Below are 17654 nucleotides of genomic sequence, written 5' to 3'. Positions count from 1 at the left end.
AAAATGAACATGGTAATTAGGGGGTGTGGCCACAAAAATGGGCATGGTCAAAAAAATTGCCACTTTTTTTGTCCCTCTTTTTATTTCTAAAATGTTGGGAGGTAGGCATTAGCCAGTGTTTCATTGTAAATGAATGGAATGTCACTGATTGACTGCACTGTCTGGCAAGCCATTTTGGTGCATGTTTTTGTGTGTTTTATTAAAAATGGAAAGCACAATGACACACAAGCAGCTGTTTATGTGTTGTATTTTTGTTGAACTTTTTAACTGTCATAACGAAAATCAATTAAATCAATAAATATGGAATAGCATATATTTTTCTTTTTAAACTAGGATAGCGTATCTTCAGCCCCTTCAGCGTCTTACAGCTGCCTCTCTCACATTACTGATGACCCACAATAAGGCAGTTTCCATTCTTCTGCTGCTTAGTTTTATTCTGTGTCTGGGGTGGAGAGGCTGTGGTGTGCAGATCTTTGCATGTTCTCATTTGCCATGACGCGGTCATTGCCGTTTCCTTCCTGAGCTCACAAGCTTGTTCTTGTGATAAGAACACATTTACAGTCCACGCAGGAGAAAAAAAAAAAAAAAAGAATAATAATAAAACTTGTCAGGGTAGAATTTGTCAGTGCTCTTAATACTTCATCTTTGTGTTATATTTGTTTAGAATTCTAAAGCCTACAAACATAGTACATATGTTTTATTATACTATGACTTTCACTGCTGAGATCCAATATCTGCATTGAAGGCTATGGATGGATATATGCATGCTTAGCTTTCTTCATGTAGCAACTGTAACACTGCCCTACAGCTATGTCTTGTTTACTGGGACTGTAACATGCTTCATATTGTAATAATACTTCATTTATATTTTACAGTTCTGGAGAATCCCATGAAAAGCATATTTTAAAGGAATAGTGTTTGGACTGTGACAAGAAGAAAATATTAAGGAACATTGTTTACAAGATCCCAGTCTCTGCACCCCCTCTTCTCATGAGGCACTGAAGAAGGGAGCCTTTACAATGGCCACAGCTGTGCAACCGAATGAGCTGGTGTTTGAGTTTGCAAGCAATGTCATGGAGGACGAGCATCAGGTAGGTTTTTCGTTTACTGCGGTGATGGAGGTGTGGTAAGCTATTTAATTCAAGATGCAACCGGTCCCAACACCGCACTAGATATGGTCTATAAATATGAACATAATATAACCCTTTCAAATTAGAAGATGTTGAAAGAACCAACTAACATTTAAAATGAAATGCAACCATCATACATTATTATGTTGAGATTGTTATAAGAGCTATTCTTATGTTAATGTATTAAAAGATGTGACTTCTTTGCTAAGCATGAACTGAAGGATTATCTGCCTGGTAAGGAACAAACATGGAGGAGCTATAGTTTCACTGTTTAGCTCAAGAAATAACAAAACCAATTTTTCATGAATAAAAATTTAGGCAAAAAGAATGTCCTGCACAAGCTCAATTCTTTGAATTCATAATGAATAAAATTTATAATACAAGGCTGATTTGTTATTAACGCACAATAGCATAGAAACCAGTTAATTCTGCTTCTGAGTTGATTAATAATTAGTCCTGTAGCATCAGCTTCTATGACATGTGGTGTAACCTCACACTCCTTATGTTTTGCTCATATCTGACATGGCTTAAGCTTGGGTTCTCAACAGCAGCTAGGGTTGCCACCTTTTCCTAAATTTTCTACTGGCTGGTGGGGGATGGAGTGTGATGTCAAAAGGGGCGGGGTCATGATGCAAAAGGGGCGTCGCCACGGCACAGAGATTTCAAGACGGAGAACAAAAGTTAAGTTTCCAAGGGATTGGGGGCTTGCCGAGGGATCTTTTTAAGGGTACAAATTTACTGGCGGCTGCATTGCCGGTAAATTTGTAATACCAGCCCCGGCCTTGGCAGGTGTTTTATCAGGTAGCAACCCTAACAGCAGCCCAGAGCCCTCTGAGCATATGCAGTGCCACTGGCATCAAAAAATTGCTCTTAAGGGATTCTGTCATGATTTTTATAGTGCAAATAATTCCCCCTACCATATAAAACTGTATTCTTGAACCAGCAAGTGCATTTTTTTAGTTGTAATATTGGTGTGTAAGCAGCAATCTTAGGTCATTTTGTCAGGTCATGTGCTTTTCAGAAAGAGCCAGCACTTCATTGTGGAACTGCTTTTGGATAAGCTATTGTTTCTCCAACTCAATGTAACTGAAAGAGTTGCAGTGGTACGGTTATCTTGTGCCAGGGAGGTGTTATCAGGTTACCTTCCCATTGTTCTGCTGAAGGGCTGCTGTGGGGAAAGAGAGGGGGTAGACATCACTCCAACTTGCAGGGCAGCCAGGGCTGGAACTAGGGTTAGGCAAAAGAGGCGCAATGAAAGGGGGCACTGGTTACCTGTCTTCTACCTACCCCTAGTCCATGTTCGCTGCTCTCCCCTGCCTCCCTCCCCTCCGGCGCTCTCCCCTGCCTGCCTCTACATACAACGCACAGTACAGTCGGGGACAACGGCGCACAGTCTCAGTCACGGGTTGCCTAGGGCGCCCAGTCGGCTTGGCCTGACACTGAATGCAGCAGTAAAGAGTGACTGAAGTTTATCAGAGCACATGACCTGGGAGCACCTGGGAAACTGGCAATATGTCTAGCCCCATGTCAGATTCAAAATTAAATATAATAAAAAATCTGTTTGCGCTTTTGAAAAAAGAATTTCGGTGCAGAATTCTGATGGATCAGCACTATTAATATAATATAAAAAAACTGTTTTTCCAGTGACAAATCCCTTTAAAGATCCAAGATGAGAATCTGCAGTAGACAAATGGGGTACACTTTTTTTTTTTACACACACAAGTCTAGCAATGCTACCAGGGCCAACATCAGAAATCACGGGGCCCCACACAACAACATTTTCTAAGCCCCAGATCCCGCCCATTCCACACCTCCGTAAAATGGATCGGTGTTTTCTACCCTGGAGAAATGTGGCACCTGACATGGTGCTAAATTATAATACAAATTACTGCACAAAAATTAGCAGTTTGTAGTTGTAGATCCTCTGCCATATTGCTTTTCTTCAGACTGTTCATGGGTCGTGTGGCCATTTAAGTCATCACATCACTGGAAAGATCTTGACAAGATCTTTTTGATAAGAAACACAGACAGACTGCCGTGGGATGTCCAGCAGTTTATTTGCATAAGAAACATGTCTGCTGATAAGAGGAGAGGAGAATACTGACAGATAAAAGCAAGGGTCAGACCCACCTTATGGCCAAAGGCAAAATGTAATCTGCACCTTTACACACACCCAGTTTCAGAGAAGACCAAGGCCTTTGTTTCTAAACAACTTTTGACTACAGCAGTAGTTCAAAAGCTCCTTTGTTTTTCTAGGTGTCATCACATGACCTCCCCACGTCACTCACTGGTGATACAGCAGGTTGTGCCGCATGTTTCCTGCACTGATACATTATTTATTCACACTTGTGCTTTGTAAGCACCTTATTACTGTCTATGCCTGAAGGAATCTCTTATTTTTAATCACTTTTAATCAGATTTGTCCCTGGGATCTGTTCTCTTTAACCGCTCCAACCCAGAAACCATACAAACACTCCCTTCTACTAGTTATTTAATTTCTCAAACCATACAAACACTCCCTTCTACTAGTTATTTAATTTCTCATAATATTTGTATGTCAGAAACGTAATCAACACAATGTGGGTGTAATCCACTCAAATGGTAGGCCTGTTTCAGATATGAATACTGTCACTCAGGATTTTTTTTGGGGGTACAAACAAATAAAATAAAGTTTGGGGTGTTTAAGTTGACTGAATGTAATTTTTTTTTTTTAGTATATTTCATGAAATGAAAGTTTCACCTTGCTTATGAGTGCCTTATAGCTTTCTAATTAAGCCTGGAGCCACACCATGTTCCCCTTAATGGTGATCTTCTTTTTTTTTTTATTCTTTTTTTCAAGGAGTTTGTACATTTTCACAAAGGTTTCCTCCAGATTCTCCAGTTGCTTCTCAAACCCCATAAACATACAGGCACGTTAGTTGTCTCCTGATAAAGTGATTAAAAGCATTGCGAAAATGTGCCAGTGCTATATAAATGACAGTAATACTTGTGAAAATGATAAAAACAACAGGCTGAGCAGACTTAAACATCTGAGCTAAGTTGAGGTTGATCTTAGTCTCCACCTGCTGGAATGTCATGAGAAATGCACTTTCATAGCAAAAAATAAGTCCAGAATTACTCACAGATGTTTTGGTATTGTCATAGAAATAACTTTCAGTATCTTGCTGTCAGGATTTAGCTTACAGGGGAACTCCACCCATCAGTAGTTTTTTCCATAATGGAAGAAAAGTTCATTCTAAACAACTTTCCAGTATGCATTTATAAAAGGACAAGGAAAGGAAAAGTCACTGAGGGGTAAATAATATTGCTAGCCTTAGATTGGCCAGGATACATATTCTTACTGTACACTGCCACCAATGCTGCAACAATCCTCTTTGGGTACCCTTGACAATGCAAATGCGCAGTAAAGACCAGACTTAAACATTAAAGGAGAACTAAACACTAAAAATGAATATGGCTTAAAATGCCATATTTTAAATACTGAACTTATTGCACCAGCCTAAAGTTTCAGCTTTTCAATAGCGGCAATGATCCAGGATTTCAAACCTGTCACAGCAGGTCACCATCTTGGAAAGGGTCTGCGATACTCACATGCTCAGTGGGCTCTGAGCAGCTGTTAAGAAGCTAAGCTTAGAGGTCATCACACATTATTAAGCAGAATATGAGGCTGGCCTGTAATATAAGATGATGTTGCACGGCTGATTATTAAATTCTGATGTTAGTTGCACTGGTTTCTGTGCTGCCATGCAGTAATTATCTGTATTAATTACTAATCAGCTTTATAATGTGACATTTCTATTCTATGTGTACTGTATATTATGAGTGGGTCCCTAAGCTCATAAGTGACAGCAGCACAGAGCATGTGCAGTGAATCAGCAGAAAAGAATATGGGGAGCTACTGGGGCATCTTTGGAGACACAAATCTTCCCTGCTAAAGGGTTGTGGTTGCCTTGGGCTGATAAAGAAACCCAAAACATAATGTGCAACATTTCTAGCCACTTCTTTAGTTGCAAATATTACACTACAGTACTACATGCATGCAACTCCAGACATTGCAGACTATCTCTGGGGTATCGCAAAAAAATAGTACTGCATTTGTATGGTAATTGTGCCACTTCTGATGCATGTCTTTATCTTTATAGATTCACTTACCCCCAATTCAGTTGTGGCTGTGTTGCAGTGAGTGCGAGCCACTAAAGAGAGAGTGAAAGTCTGTTGACGTAGGGCAGAAGCAACCCTGGACCCTATACAAGAACTATAAAGTTAACTGATATAATAAAAGGATGTAGAATATATCCTGCTGGTTGTCAATGACTTGCTTCTCATATGCTATATATTCTAAATTTTTTGGTTCAATTGCATTCTGTGATAAAAACACAATACAAGGTGCTAGCTGAATTTTTGGGGACTGTTCTACATGACTGAAATTAATAATAGAAAGCCGTCCTTATCATTGCTTGTAAACCGGGAGAATCCTTGATTATGACACTATGTTCAGAAGCTTTTCCTCAGGAAATTGCAGTTGCTGCTACGTGTTGTTATTATTGCAACACATTCGGCACAGGAAAGTCGGAATCATAATCTGCTTTCCAAACAGACTGTTGCTTTTGCCAAATCCTCCATCAGTTTTTAACTATTTGTCCCCTAAATTACCTATTGGGCTGCTGTTGAGAAGCAAAATGTTGGGGTAGTCATCATTTGCCAGAGAGGGTTCATCTATTGTAGAAGCGAATGCTGAATACTCATTCTGATGCAGATTGCACTGGATCTTATGCTGTCATGTAATGTGAATCTGAATGAATTACGGCCTTGTATCATGTATAAATGTATACTGTGAGCAAGTGCTGTGAATCAGCAGAATAAAAGAAGTGAATCAGCAGAATAAAAGAAGGGGATACTGTGGGCATCCGTGGAGGTGCAGATGTTCTGTGCTAAAGAGCTGGAGTAGCCTGGGGCTGGTACAGAGCCAGGCCATAATGTGTAGCATTTCTTGCTTTATTCGTTGCTTCTCCTTTAAAATAAGTAAGAGAAATGTGGAAAAAATGGAGTTGCCAGAAGGCATACAGGGTTTCTCTGTAAGCATGTAATTCAAACCATTATTATATTTTTATTCCTCATTTCCAGAGCAGTGAGGTTACAATTATTATCCTTTGTTTATATAGTGCCAACATTTTCTGCAGTGCTTTACAGAGAAGATACACCATTCACATAAGTCCCTGCCCCAGTGAGCTTACAAAATAAGGTCCCCATCACATAAAATGATTGAAATAGATATGAATTGAACAAAGTTCACAAGGGGGTCCAGGCACACAAGGCCCAGACTTTCAGCATAGGTGGGCAGATATACCTCTTAGAGCGGGCAGGTTTGTCATAGACGGCCCTTACAGCAGGTAAAGTTTGTCGGTGACTCACAGCATGATGTCAATAGCAGCTACAATAAAAATGTTAAAGGGGAACTATCCCAAAAATGAAAATTTAATATAAGCTTCATCATACTGAAATAAGAAACTTTCTAAATACAATATTCTGCTTTGTTTCTGAAATAATCACGTTTATCTTCACTATTCCTCTCTCAGCATATATTTCTCCTCATTCTGTCTTCATGCAGCAGTTGGGTGTCAGATGAATGATCCAATATATCTTATAGGGGGGGGGGGGCTTCCTTTCCTAGCAGACTATTAGAGCTCACTCATAACTGATTCCAGTAAAAACAAACAAAACAAAATAACTACAAATTCTGCATGTAGAGAGACAGAATTTCTGGTGATTTTAATAGAGTGAGCTCTAATACATCTTCTAGGCAAAAGGAGCCCCTTATAAGATATATTGGATCATTCATCTGACACCCAACTCCTGAATGAAGACAGAATGAGGAGAAACAGATGCTGAAAGAAGAATAGTGATTATTTCATAAACGGTACAGAAGTTTTTTTTATTTCAGTATGCTGAAGCTAATATTACATTTAAATTTTTGCAATAGTTACCCTTTAAGCTGAGGAACTCACTCTGCAAAAAAAAAAAATCATTTAATCATTTTAGATGTATTGAACATGCAATACAGTTGTAGTTTTTCAAACTAGAATATGGCATATGAAAGGAATGTTTGAGATGTTCATTTTTCAACAGGAATAACTCACAAAAACATTTTTTTTTCTTTTTAGCTTGGGGACCCTTCTATTTTTCCGGCTGTCATTGTTGAGCACATTCCAAATGCAGATCTCCTGCACACCTACTCGGGTCTAACCTGTGTTGATGAACCAAACGACATTATCACAGAAAACTCGCTGGATGTAGCAGAGGAACAGATTATTGATGATGATGACCTCACTCTTACAGGTAAAAAGTGGTTTCAATTTCACTCTTCTGCACAGTATAGTTTAAAAAAAAAAAAGCTTTTTTTTTTTTCTTTAGCAACAATGCATGTCTATGTTATTAACAATGGATGTTCTTATATGAATATGAACGTGTTTTGCCCCTTTAAAGGCAATTTCAGAAGACAACTACATATTTTATTAGCTGCTGTACTGGCTCTTGTTGTAGGGACCTCTCCTCTTCAATGGAAAAAGCCCTTGAGACACATAGGAATCCACAAAAGCTTAATAAACACTTTTAGTGAAAAAAAGGAGTTGCAAAATATTGCTATAGCTAATAGATTTTTTTTTATAGTTGAAGCATCTTGCCTTTCGGTTGAAACATCCTGTAATGAGGACGAGACTATGGAGACAATTGAAGCTGCAGAGGCACTACTAAATATGGATTCTCCTGATCCTATGCTGGATGAAAAAAGGCTTGGTGAGTGGATGGTCCCTGGAGAAGGAACTTCATGACCAATGCCAGTTGTATATGAATCCGCAAGTCTTGCTGTATCTGTTTTATAGTAAAGGGAAGGCTACAATGAAGGCATCCAACATGCCAATTTCTTTCCAACTTTCTTTGGTCTAACATTAGCAGAGATGATGAAGTTATGACAGTCTCCAAGAGGTTGGGCAGGGGAATGTTGACTCCAGAAAGGATTGCTGTAATAGGATAAGCATCGAAACATATCTCATTGCTAATAGTACTCATTTACAGCCTTGGGCTTTGCCAGCAATGCATATCAAGAGCAGCCAAAATGATGGAGAAATATAAGAGAGAAAGACGAGAGAAGTAGAGAGATATTTGAGAAATTTGAGTAAAAATTGTAAGTGTGAATATTTTTGCTGTTTAGGAAAAGCTGAGTTTTTCCTAAAACTAATTTCTGACAATAACAACCAAATTAGCCAGCCATTTAGAGCAGCCATCTTTACGTCTGTCATATGAACTTTTTTATTTGTGTATTCTCAACTTTTCTCAATTGTATTCAATTTTTATATAAATATGATAGGATCTGGCATTAAATGCCCAGAATGCCCCCACTTTCGAGGCAATAAATATTTTGGGAACCACTTGTTCCTAACATTAGTTATAATAAGATCATTTATAATTTTCCTTTCATGCAGTAACCTTTGTGAATTCTGTTTTTTAAGGACTGGCCAATATTGCCATTAATAAACACACTTCATAATTAAAACTTTCATCATATGTGGGAGGTTATGTGGGCCAAAGACTGGCTGATTTTCATGTTATGCCATTAGCACAATAAGACTTCATTTATATCTTTTTTGTGTAATTTTTCTCTATGTGCACCTTTTAGCTAACATCTTTGGTTCAGCTGATGATGACCTCCTGAACACTCCTATTACCCACGTCTCTGTCACTGTTGACGGAATCCCAGAGGTGATGGAAATTAACCAGAACTTTTACGAAGAGAATCTAGAATGTCATTTACAGGAACAACCCAAGAGAAAAAAAGGTATGTACCCAAAGCTATAATAATTACACAAAGCATCATTGTAGTTTGGACTTGCCAGGATTTTGGAAGATATACACTGCTAAAGCCTTTATTTAGAAATTATCTTTAAAATAACCAGTATGGAAACTCTGAACACCTCTAGAAACTCTCTCTGTTTGTTTAGGATAGCTGCTGTCATATTAGCTTGGTGTGACATCACTTACTGCCTGAGTCTCTCCCTGCTCACTCATAGCTCTGGGCTCAGATTACAGCAGGGAGGGGGAGAAGGAGATAGGATCAAACTGAGCATGCTCAAGCCCTAACCCTGGAGGTTTATGCTGATAACAGCAAGTATGATACAGATTACAGAAGCTTGTGTATACACAATAACAATGGATTCATGGGGGGACCATGGACATACACTATGTAACAATGGATTCATGGGGGGACCATGGACATCTAAATGCATGCCCCTTACTAGCTTGCTATTTATTAGGGGTTAGTTAGAGAACCAATGGACACAAGGCACAGCTGGAACCCAGTACATTACAACTGTCTAAGATTGGTGTAAAAGGGGTGGTTCAGCTTTATCTCATATTACTTTTAAATTGTAGAATGCAAGTAATGATTTAAAACTTACATTTTAGCAAAATACTAAAAAAACCTAGCTCGTTATTCGTTGTGTACTATATCAAATTAATACGTTTGGAAAGGTGAAATACTCCTTTAAGTACAGGGCTCACTTGCATCAATGCGCTAGTGCAAGGGCACAGAACAAATCTGCATTGCATTGCTGTGTACATGCAAGTACAAAGGGAATGGCAATGGAGTATTTTTGTTTTGTTTTGGACATCAACCAAAATCCTTGTTTCATGTTCTGATACAACTGAAGCTGAATGCTGGTGATCACATCTGCTTTTTTATTTCACTGTCATTACTAACATTTTCAATTATGAATACAATGGTTAAATTATAAAGCATCTTTTCTTATTTGTATTTTTCTGACTAACACATTTAAAATACATATATAATTCAAAGACAACTAAAAGTAATATTTTTGGTCCTGGGAGGGATCTGATACTTAGAAAATCATTAACCAGCAGTATGTAAATGCGGAGTTATTTCTAACAGTGAACATCTTCTACCTTAGGGCGAAAACCGAGAAATCCTCGTCCTGAATCTCCCACCACCACCCCAAATATATCTGTCAAAAAGAAAAACAAAGATGGTAAAGGTAAATAAACTTGTTTTTAAAATCTTATATCTGGGACAAAGGAATGATTCCTTTCAATATTTAAATGCCCTAAGAAAGACAAAGGAAAAGTGTCCTGTAGTGACTTCTTAAAGTTACACTCAGCTGAGTGAGTGTTAACTTAGACACTCATAATGGTGTTCCCATAATACAGCCCTCTTATGTATCAGTTGCTTCTTTGTTGACTTATACAGATGACTTTATGGGGATCATTCCATAAGGGATGTTAGGGACCTGGGGTTTTCCAGATAACAGATCTTTCCATAATTTAGATCTTCATACCTTAAATCTACTAGAAAATCATGTAAACATGAATGAAACACAATAGGCTGGTTTTGCTTCTAAGGATTAATTATATCTTAGTTTGGGTCAAGTACAAGCTACTGTTTTATTATTACAGAGGTTAAAGAAATCATTTTTTAAAATTTGGATTATTTGGATAAAATGGAGTTTATGGGAGATGGCCTTTCTGTAATTTGGAGCTTTCTGGATAACGCATTTCAGGATAACGGCTCCCATACCTGTACTTTACAAAGATGTATGACTGCTGCTTTAGGGGTAAAATGCATCTTCATTACTCTTATGAAACTTTAACTAATTATTTAGACTACTTACTTTTCTCTTGCAGACTAGCTATAGAAGGCTTCTCTGTGACATAACTGATACTTAAAAGAGTAGAAACCCTAAAGTTAAAAACCCCTACCCCATGCCCTATATAGCCCCCCCCCACAGCCTTGTTGCTACCCCTCTTTACTTACTCCTCCGTGCAGATTCTGTCCAGCGGAGTTCAAGGCAGCAATCTTTTTCTCTTTGGTAATCTACTGAATGAGACTGGTGTATTGGCGCATGTGCAGTTGGAGCAATTTCGCAATAACTGCGCATGTGCCGAAACTCACGGAAATTGCCAAATCGCCGGTCTCATTCTGAAGATTACCGAAGCGGGTGAAGATGGCGCCCGTCAACTCCTCTGGACAGAGTCAGCATGGAGGGGTAAGGGGTAGCAGCTAGGCTGGGGGGGGGGAGGGAGGAGGGTCTATGTAGGGTAGGGGGGTAGGGTTTTTTAACTTTTGGGTTAAGTTCTCCTTTAACCTGGATCTGTCTGGTTAATCTTTCTGCCTGAACTTACTTGAATATTTTGTTTGATATTTTTCAGGAAATACAATTTATTTGTGGGAGTTTTTGCTGGCTTTGCTTCAAGATAAAGCGACTTGCCCAAAGTACATTAAGTGGACACAGAGAGAAAAGGGCATTTTCAAACTGGTAGACTCGAAAGCTGTTTCCAGACTGTGGGGTAAACATAAGAACAAGCCTGACATGAATTATGAGACAATGGGCAGAGCCCTCAGGTAAATGCAAGAAAAGCAAATTTCACAATGCACAATGTATTTAAATGGGTTAAGATTCAATAGCTTAAAACTCCTGATTTATTTACTCTGAAACTCTATACAGAAGAAAGCAGCACTTCTTCTGACTAAAGCTACTGGCTATGTTTCCTTTCCCCTGTAGTTTCACCCCTCTGTTATTCAGGGCCACTGCCATCAAAATGCTCTTAGCAAAAACAGGCAGTTTATGCACTAGCAATATGGAAAGCAGCAGTAGAATTTCTGTAAAGTGCCGTGAAATATGTTGGTGCTTTATGAATAAAGACTTCTAATATTTTTATTAGAATTCCTGCCTGTTGTGCCATTCAGCATTTATGATTTAAAAAACCAAAACAGTCACATGCTTCATCCTGTGATTATTTCCACAATGGCCCCAACATTTTTAGGCAACATATTTCTATTTTCTAATTTTTAAATGTGTTTTAAGCCCCTATATCCCTACTGATCTAACAAATTTAATTCAATAAGCTTTTTTTTTTGCATTTTCTTTTCAAAGGCTTGAGAGGGTTGAACATTTTAGCAACATTTATGCTATGATTAGAATTTAGATATTTATTTTTGTATATTTATACAAATAACATATTTATTGTGTATTTATTATATTTGTTTTTCCTCAGGTATTATTACCAAAGGGGAATTTTAGCCAAAGTAGAAGGTCAACGGCTTGTCTATCAGTTTAAAGAAATGCCAAAGGATTTGGTATATATAGATGAGGAGGACTCTAGCTCCAGTGCAGAATACACTGGGAATTTGTCTTCAGATTTCTCCTTGCAGCACTCTGCAGTTACAACTCCCACCAGGAACCAAGCACGGGTACCCAAAGGCTCTTCCAACAATGCATCAAGGGCCAGTTCAGCCACAGTTCTAAAAAATGGATCTTCTAAAGCTTTGAAGTTGAAAGAGGAAATAGATCCAGCCCAGCAACAAATCTCCTTGATGCCATCAGATTTATTGAGGACAATTCAAGCTTCTCCGGTAACACAACCACACCCAACTCAGTTATATCGGACAGTGCATTTAATGCAGCCTGGACAAGCTATCCAAGAACAAACCATAACTTGCACAATTCAGAATGACAGCTTGCCTGGTGCTCAGACTGTAAGGTGAGAAAAAGAAAAACACTTTCTAACTTGGTTTAGTATGCATATGCAGGAATCACAATGAATGAAGCTCCTTGAGAAAAGAAATCATCATACAACATAAGGTTTAGGATGAGTATATATAGTCCATTCCATTCCCAGTCACTAATAATAAGAAATCATCATACAACATAAGGTTTAGGCTAGGGCCACACGGCGCGATTTTGCCGCGATTCTGCGCTGGGCGAGTTGCGAGTCGCTGCGGTTTTTAAGCCAAAATAGCTTTGTTAACTTTGGCGCTGGCGTCAATGTAAATCGCGGTGAAATCGCTGCGCTAATTCACACGCGGCGATTCGTTTTCTATTGTCGCCCGAAGTTGCCTCGCTGGGCGTTTCCGGGCGACAGTAGAAAAAGAATCGCCGCGTGTGAATTAGCGCAGCGATTTCGCCGCGATTTGCATTGACGCCAGCGCCAAAGTTAACAAAGCTATTTCGGCTTAAAAACCGCAGCGACTCGCAACTCGCAACTCGCCCAGCGCAGAATCGCGGCGAAATCGCGCCGTGTGGCCTTAGCCTTAGAATCGGTATATATAGTCCATTCCATTCCCAGTCACTAATGATAAGAAATCATCATACAACATAAGGTTTAGGATCGGTATATATAGTCCCTTCCATTCCCAGTCACTAATCTTTATAGACATGCATAAAGATCATTTTCAGAAATAAGTGCCTTTCCTGCCCAACTGTACAATTGTCAAAAAATCTGGTCAGCAAATTGCTCTCTTAAGCGGTAGGGCAAATTAAACCATTAAGGGTAACATAGTCACTAAAATCCAATCACAGTGGTTCTATTGAATGTATTCATGCAGGTGTTAGCGGAAGTATACTGAGGTAGTGAAAGTGTGATCCAGTCACAATGTTACCAGGAAACTCATTGAGGAAGCTGTTTTTTCAATTTACTTGACTGTAAGCTTGAATTTGTGAGGTAATCACTGGGGTAATGGTGTGTCATATAATGTTACTGATGGACACCCTCCTCTGTATAGGGACTGATGTTCCAACTTTGCATAAATTGCCTTCTTTGTCCCTTTTTCAAATTGTCTGTCCTGTCGGTCCAAGATACTCTTCATTATCCCCTCACAGCAATTTATCTCTCAACATGCAGACTTTGTGTCAGAATAATCATACTCATTTACTCAAATACAACATTGGTCTGTGCTCCCTTTGTCTACATCAGTGATCCCCAACCTGTGGCTTGTTAGCTCATTGGGGAAAAATGGTTGGGACCCCTGGCCTAGATGATGTATTAGAGCGAACTGCACAAAATCTGCATAAGGTGACCAAGATTGCTGAGTGGAGAATAGTGAAGAATAATTGTATTATTTCAGAAATGGTACATCATTTTTATTAATATTAATAGTATTATTATTCAAAATGTTTTTATTTCCATGAGATTACATTACATTTTTGATTGTTCCACTTTGAACCTGGGCAGTAACAAATCATACTTTTACTTTCCTTGTTTTACTTACAGCTGGCTGAACAAAGCTGGTTATTGATATGGTGCAATGGGTTAGTCTGCCCTTCTAGAGAAGGTGGCAGCCTATTGGCTGCCCAGTTGAGTTCTGCTGAAAATTTGTCAGGCAGGTTTAAAAAATATCTAACTAGGCGAGGAATGCACATGGATGTGGTTCTCTCCTGATAGATCTTTGTGTGCTGCAATATGGGGCCAACCATTAAATCATCCCAATTTGGCCCAGCACATGTGTCATTGACTTCAATCTGTAGTTCAGTGTCAGCACACAACTCCTCCGGTATTAAAGTGCACGTTCAATAGTGGCCACCCACACTGTAATATATCAAATGAAGTGAAGAACAGCACCTTTTGGTGAAGTAAAAAGGCCTTCATTTAAACACGGCACAGACCACAGCAACATTTAGAGCCATTCCACGACTATTTCTCAAGTTTGAAAAAGAGCCGGGGAACTGCTTGAAACATTGCTGTGTCTGTGCCATGTTTAAATATAGGCCTTTTTACTTCACCAAAAGGTGCTGTTCTTCACTTCGTGTGTCGTTAACTTCACCAAACAAGTGAATCACTATGGCTAGTGAAGTTGAAATATATGTTCTTGATCTGATCTGTGTATTTATGAGTTTTTTTCTGTTGTAGAACTATACAGTCTCCAGGACAAGTACCAGTTGTGGTGTCTTCAGGAAATCAGCAGCTGCACACAGTAACACTCCAAACAGTGCCTCTTACCACAGTCATAACAAGCACAGATCCAGTCACGGGAGCAGGGTCACAGAAATTTATATTACAGGCCATGCCTTCAGTCCAGCCTATGACAGTACTTAAAGAAAACATGGTGCTACAACCCCAAAGAACAGGTTCACCGCCTCCATCAGTTGTCCTGAGCCCAAGCCAGGTACAGCAGGTTTTCACTGGCAATGTTCAGAGTCTTTGTAATGGAACTGTCAGTGTGCCTTCATCTCCAACCTTCAGTGCAAATACTCCAGTCATGAGCTTTTCCACCAGCAGTTCACCTCTGCTCACCCAACCTACAGGAACATTCATCACATCTGTAATCAAGTCGCCTGAAAGCAAACAGACACTTCTTCCTCTATCTAGCACTCAAGGGCTGCAGGAGGGAACACCAGAGCCTGCTGAGCAGACTGAGCACAAGTATCAGCCTCCATGTGTGTTGGTAGTTGCCAGTCCTAACGGGTTTCCTTCTCCATTGGAAATCAAACAAGAAAATGACCTATGGGCTTTTGACTCAAAATAACAAACCAAACCTTTTATATTTAATATGTTGTTCCAAATGTGATAGGTTCTTCCTCAACTGCATCTATTTTTTTAATTCAAAGCGTCTATTTTTCCCCGCTCTTCTTGTTTCCTAATAACATTCAATTTCAGTTCAGTAGAGTTTGAGTTTAACATGAGCTTTGTTGGTTTATCTGCCACAGAAATCCGGAACATTCATTTGAATATCGTTTTACTATACCAATTGTTTCAGACACAAACCTTGAAGGAATATATTTTTGTCAGTCTTTTAATGTGTTTGTATAAGCTGTGTATTCTGTACATTCTATGTTGTTAGCCTGTAAATAAGTGACCAGCATATCTGTGCTTTATGGGGGTTGAGCCGTTTTTTGCTTCATGCTCTGTTTTTAGATGACTACAGGCCATCTTGGAGTACACCAATATTTTCTTTGTATAAACCAAATGTCCAGAATGATCAGAGAAAAGGAAATGTAAATATTCTATGCAGAAAGGAAATACAACATTGCTGTTGTAATGCACTGTTCAAAAAGGCATTGGATTTCCTTTTCAGTCAGATTTGTAACAGTTCAACAACTGAAATTCAGTTGACTTTACCTTAGCAGTAACTACTGTGCCTTAGTTTGAATAAAAACTATAAAGATGCATTAAAAACATTACAGGTGTTGCAGACAGAATTTAAAGAGATGAAATACGTTTTTTATTACATGTAAATATTGTATATTATCTGCAACTCTGGAAAAAATATATAAAGGGCAGTTCGCCTTCACGCCACTTATTGTTTTCATATAGTATACCACAAATAATGACTTTTTCCCCCAATGCTTTTTATTATTTTTATGATTTTTCTAGATGTTTTTTAGAATTGGTTTCATTTTCCTCCTCCACTCGAAATTGTCGAAATGTTGTACATTGATTGATACAATCCTCAGCAGCATCAGAGAAATACCAGCAACAAATATATTGACTGTGAACGTTGCTCTGTGACAGTTTAGTAAAGCTCAGGGAGCATGCTCAAAAGAGCTGAGTCTGGTATGTAACAATGAATGTATAAAATTGTAACAGTTTAGAGAGCCGGTAGAATAAGCCTTGCTTGCTGACTGGGTAACTGGAGATGGAGAAGACAAATGTAACCATTTTTAAGACTTTACCTTTAAAAAAGGGAAAAAACAAGCAAATAAAATGAAAGCACTGGGAAAAAAAGTCATTATTTGTAGTGATTTTATTTAAAAGTTTTGTGAAAGCGAACTGCCCCCTTAATAAAACTAATTTCTGTTTCTTAAAATAGTTTAAGGAAAAAAATCACATTTTATAGCCTCAAGAGATCACTTCTATGTTTAGATTTAAAATGCTATATGTATTGATAGACATTGAATTTGTATTTAAAAAAAATTAAATGTTGGAACACCTTTCAACTTGCTGTTTTTGTATTTTAATTGGTTAAATAAAAAAATAATAGTAATAATAAACCAGGCTTGCAGAAAACCAAAAACTAAGGAATATTTCCCTTGGTAACACAACACCTCCATTTATGCTTTTTAGATCTGAAATGGAAATTGCATTGGTAATCCTGTGAGTAATTATTCATTATAGGTACTGTCTTTATTATACAAAATGAGGTGGAGAAGTGAATATCCTATGTTTCTGTCAGGCTTTCACATTGCTTGCTGATGATGTAGCAAATCATTTGTTGGCAGGCAAAGGGTTAAAGGGGTAGTATACTGTATAGCAGTGATCCCCAACCAGTAGCTCGTGAGCAACATGTTGCTTTCCAACCCCTTGGATGTTGCTCTCAGTGGTCTCAAAGCAGGTGCTTATTTTTGAAATCCAGACTTGGAGGCAAGTTTTGGTTGCTTAAAAATCAGGTTTACTGTCAAACATAGTCTCCTGTAGGCTGCCAGTAGGGGCTACTAAATAACCAATCACAGCCCTCATTTGGAACCACCCAGGAACATTTTCCATGCTTATGTTGCTCCCCAACTCTTTTTAAATCTGAATGTTGCTCACAGGTGAAAAAGGTTGGGGACCCCTGCTTTTTGTTATTCTTTAACTAAATGGGAAGATAAAGTTCCTTCAGATTTGATTATTGTGAGGTAGATAATTAGCAGTGCACAGATAATCCCCCTGCATAATAGTCTTTTGATTATCTGTGCACTGGTAAACAATGAAGCAGAATGTATCTGCTGTAGAGAACTGGAGGAAAACTTATTTTTCCTACAT

At 38.6% G+C, this 17654-nt stretch overlaps 1 protein-coding gene across 7 annotated transcripts in view; it reads left to right on the top strand.

Annotated features, from left to right (window-relative positions):
* The window catches only part of elf1.L (E74 like ETS transcription factor 1 L homeolog), a 65822-nt gene extending 48973 nt beyond the window's left edge, over positions 1-16849 (top strand). For 6 of the 7 annotated variants that reach the window (XM_018245235.2, XM_018245234.2, XM_018245233.2 and 3 more), the window contains 8 exons: positions 876-1091; positions 7292-7466; positions 7797-7922; positions 8803-8961; positions 10091-10174; positions 11346-11538; positions 12192-12677; positions 14823-16846. In XM_018245235.2, coding sequence (XP_018100724.1) covers positions 1020-1091; positions 7292-7466; positions 7797-7922; positions 8803-8961; positions 10091-10174; positions 11346-11538; positions 12192-12677; positions 14823-15438 — 1911 coding nt within the window. In that variant the 5' untranslated portion in view covers positions 876-1019 and the 3' untranslated portion in view covers positions 15439-16846. 7 annotated transcript variants of the gene reach the window in all.
* Positions 16850-17654: the final 805 nt, after the last annotated feature.

The sequence above is a fragment of the Xenopus laevis genome, chromosome 2L (assembly GCF_017654675.1).
Source record: "Xenopus laevis strain J_2021 chromosome 2L, Xenopus_laevis_v10.1, whole genome shotgun sequence".
Taxonomy (NCBI): Eukaryota; Metazoa; Chordata; class Amphibia; order Anura; family Pipidae; genus Xenopus; species Xenopus laevis.
Note: the sequence above shows the minus strand (reverse complement) of the source record. Positions and strands in the feature narration are given on the sequence as shown.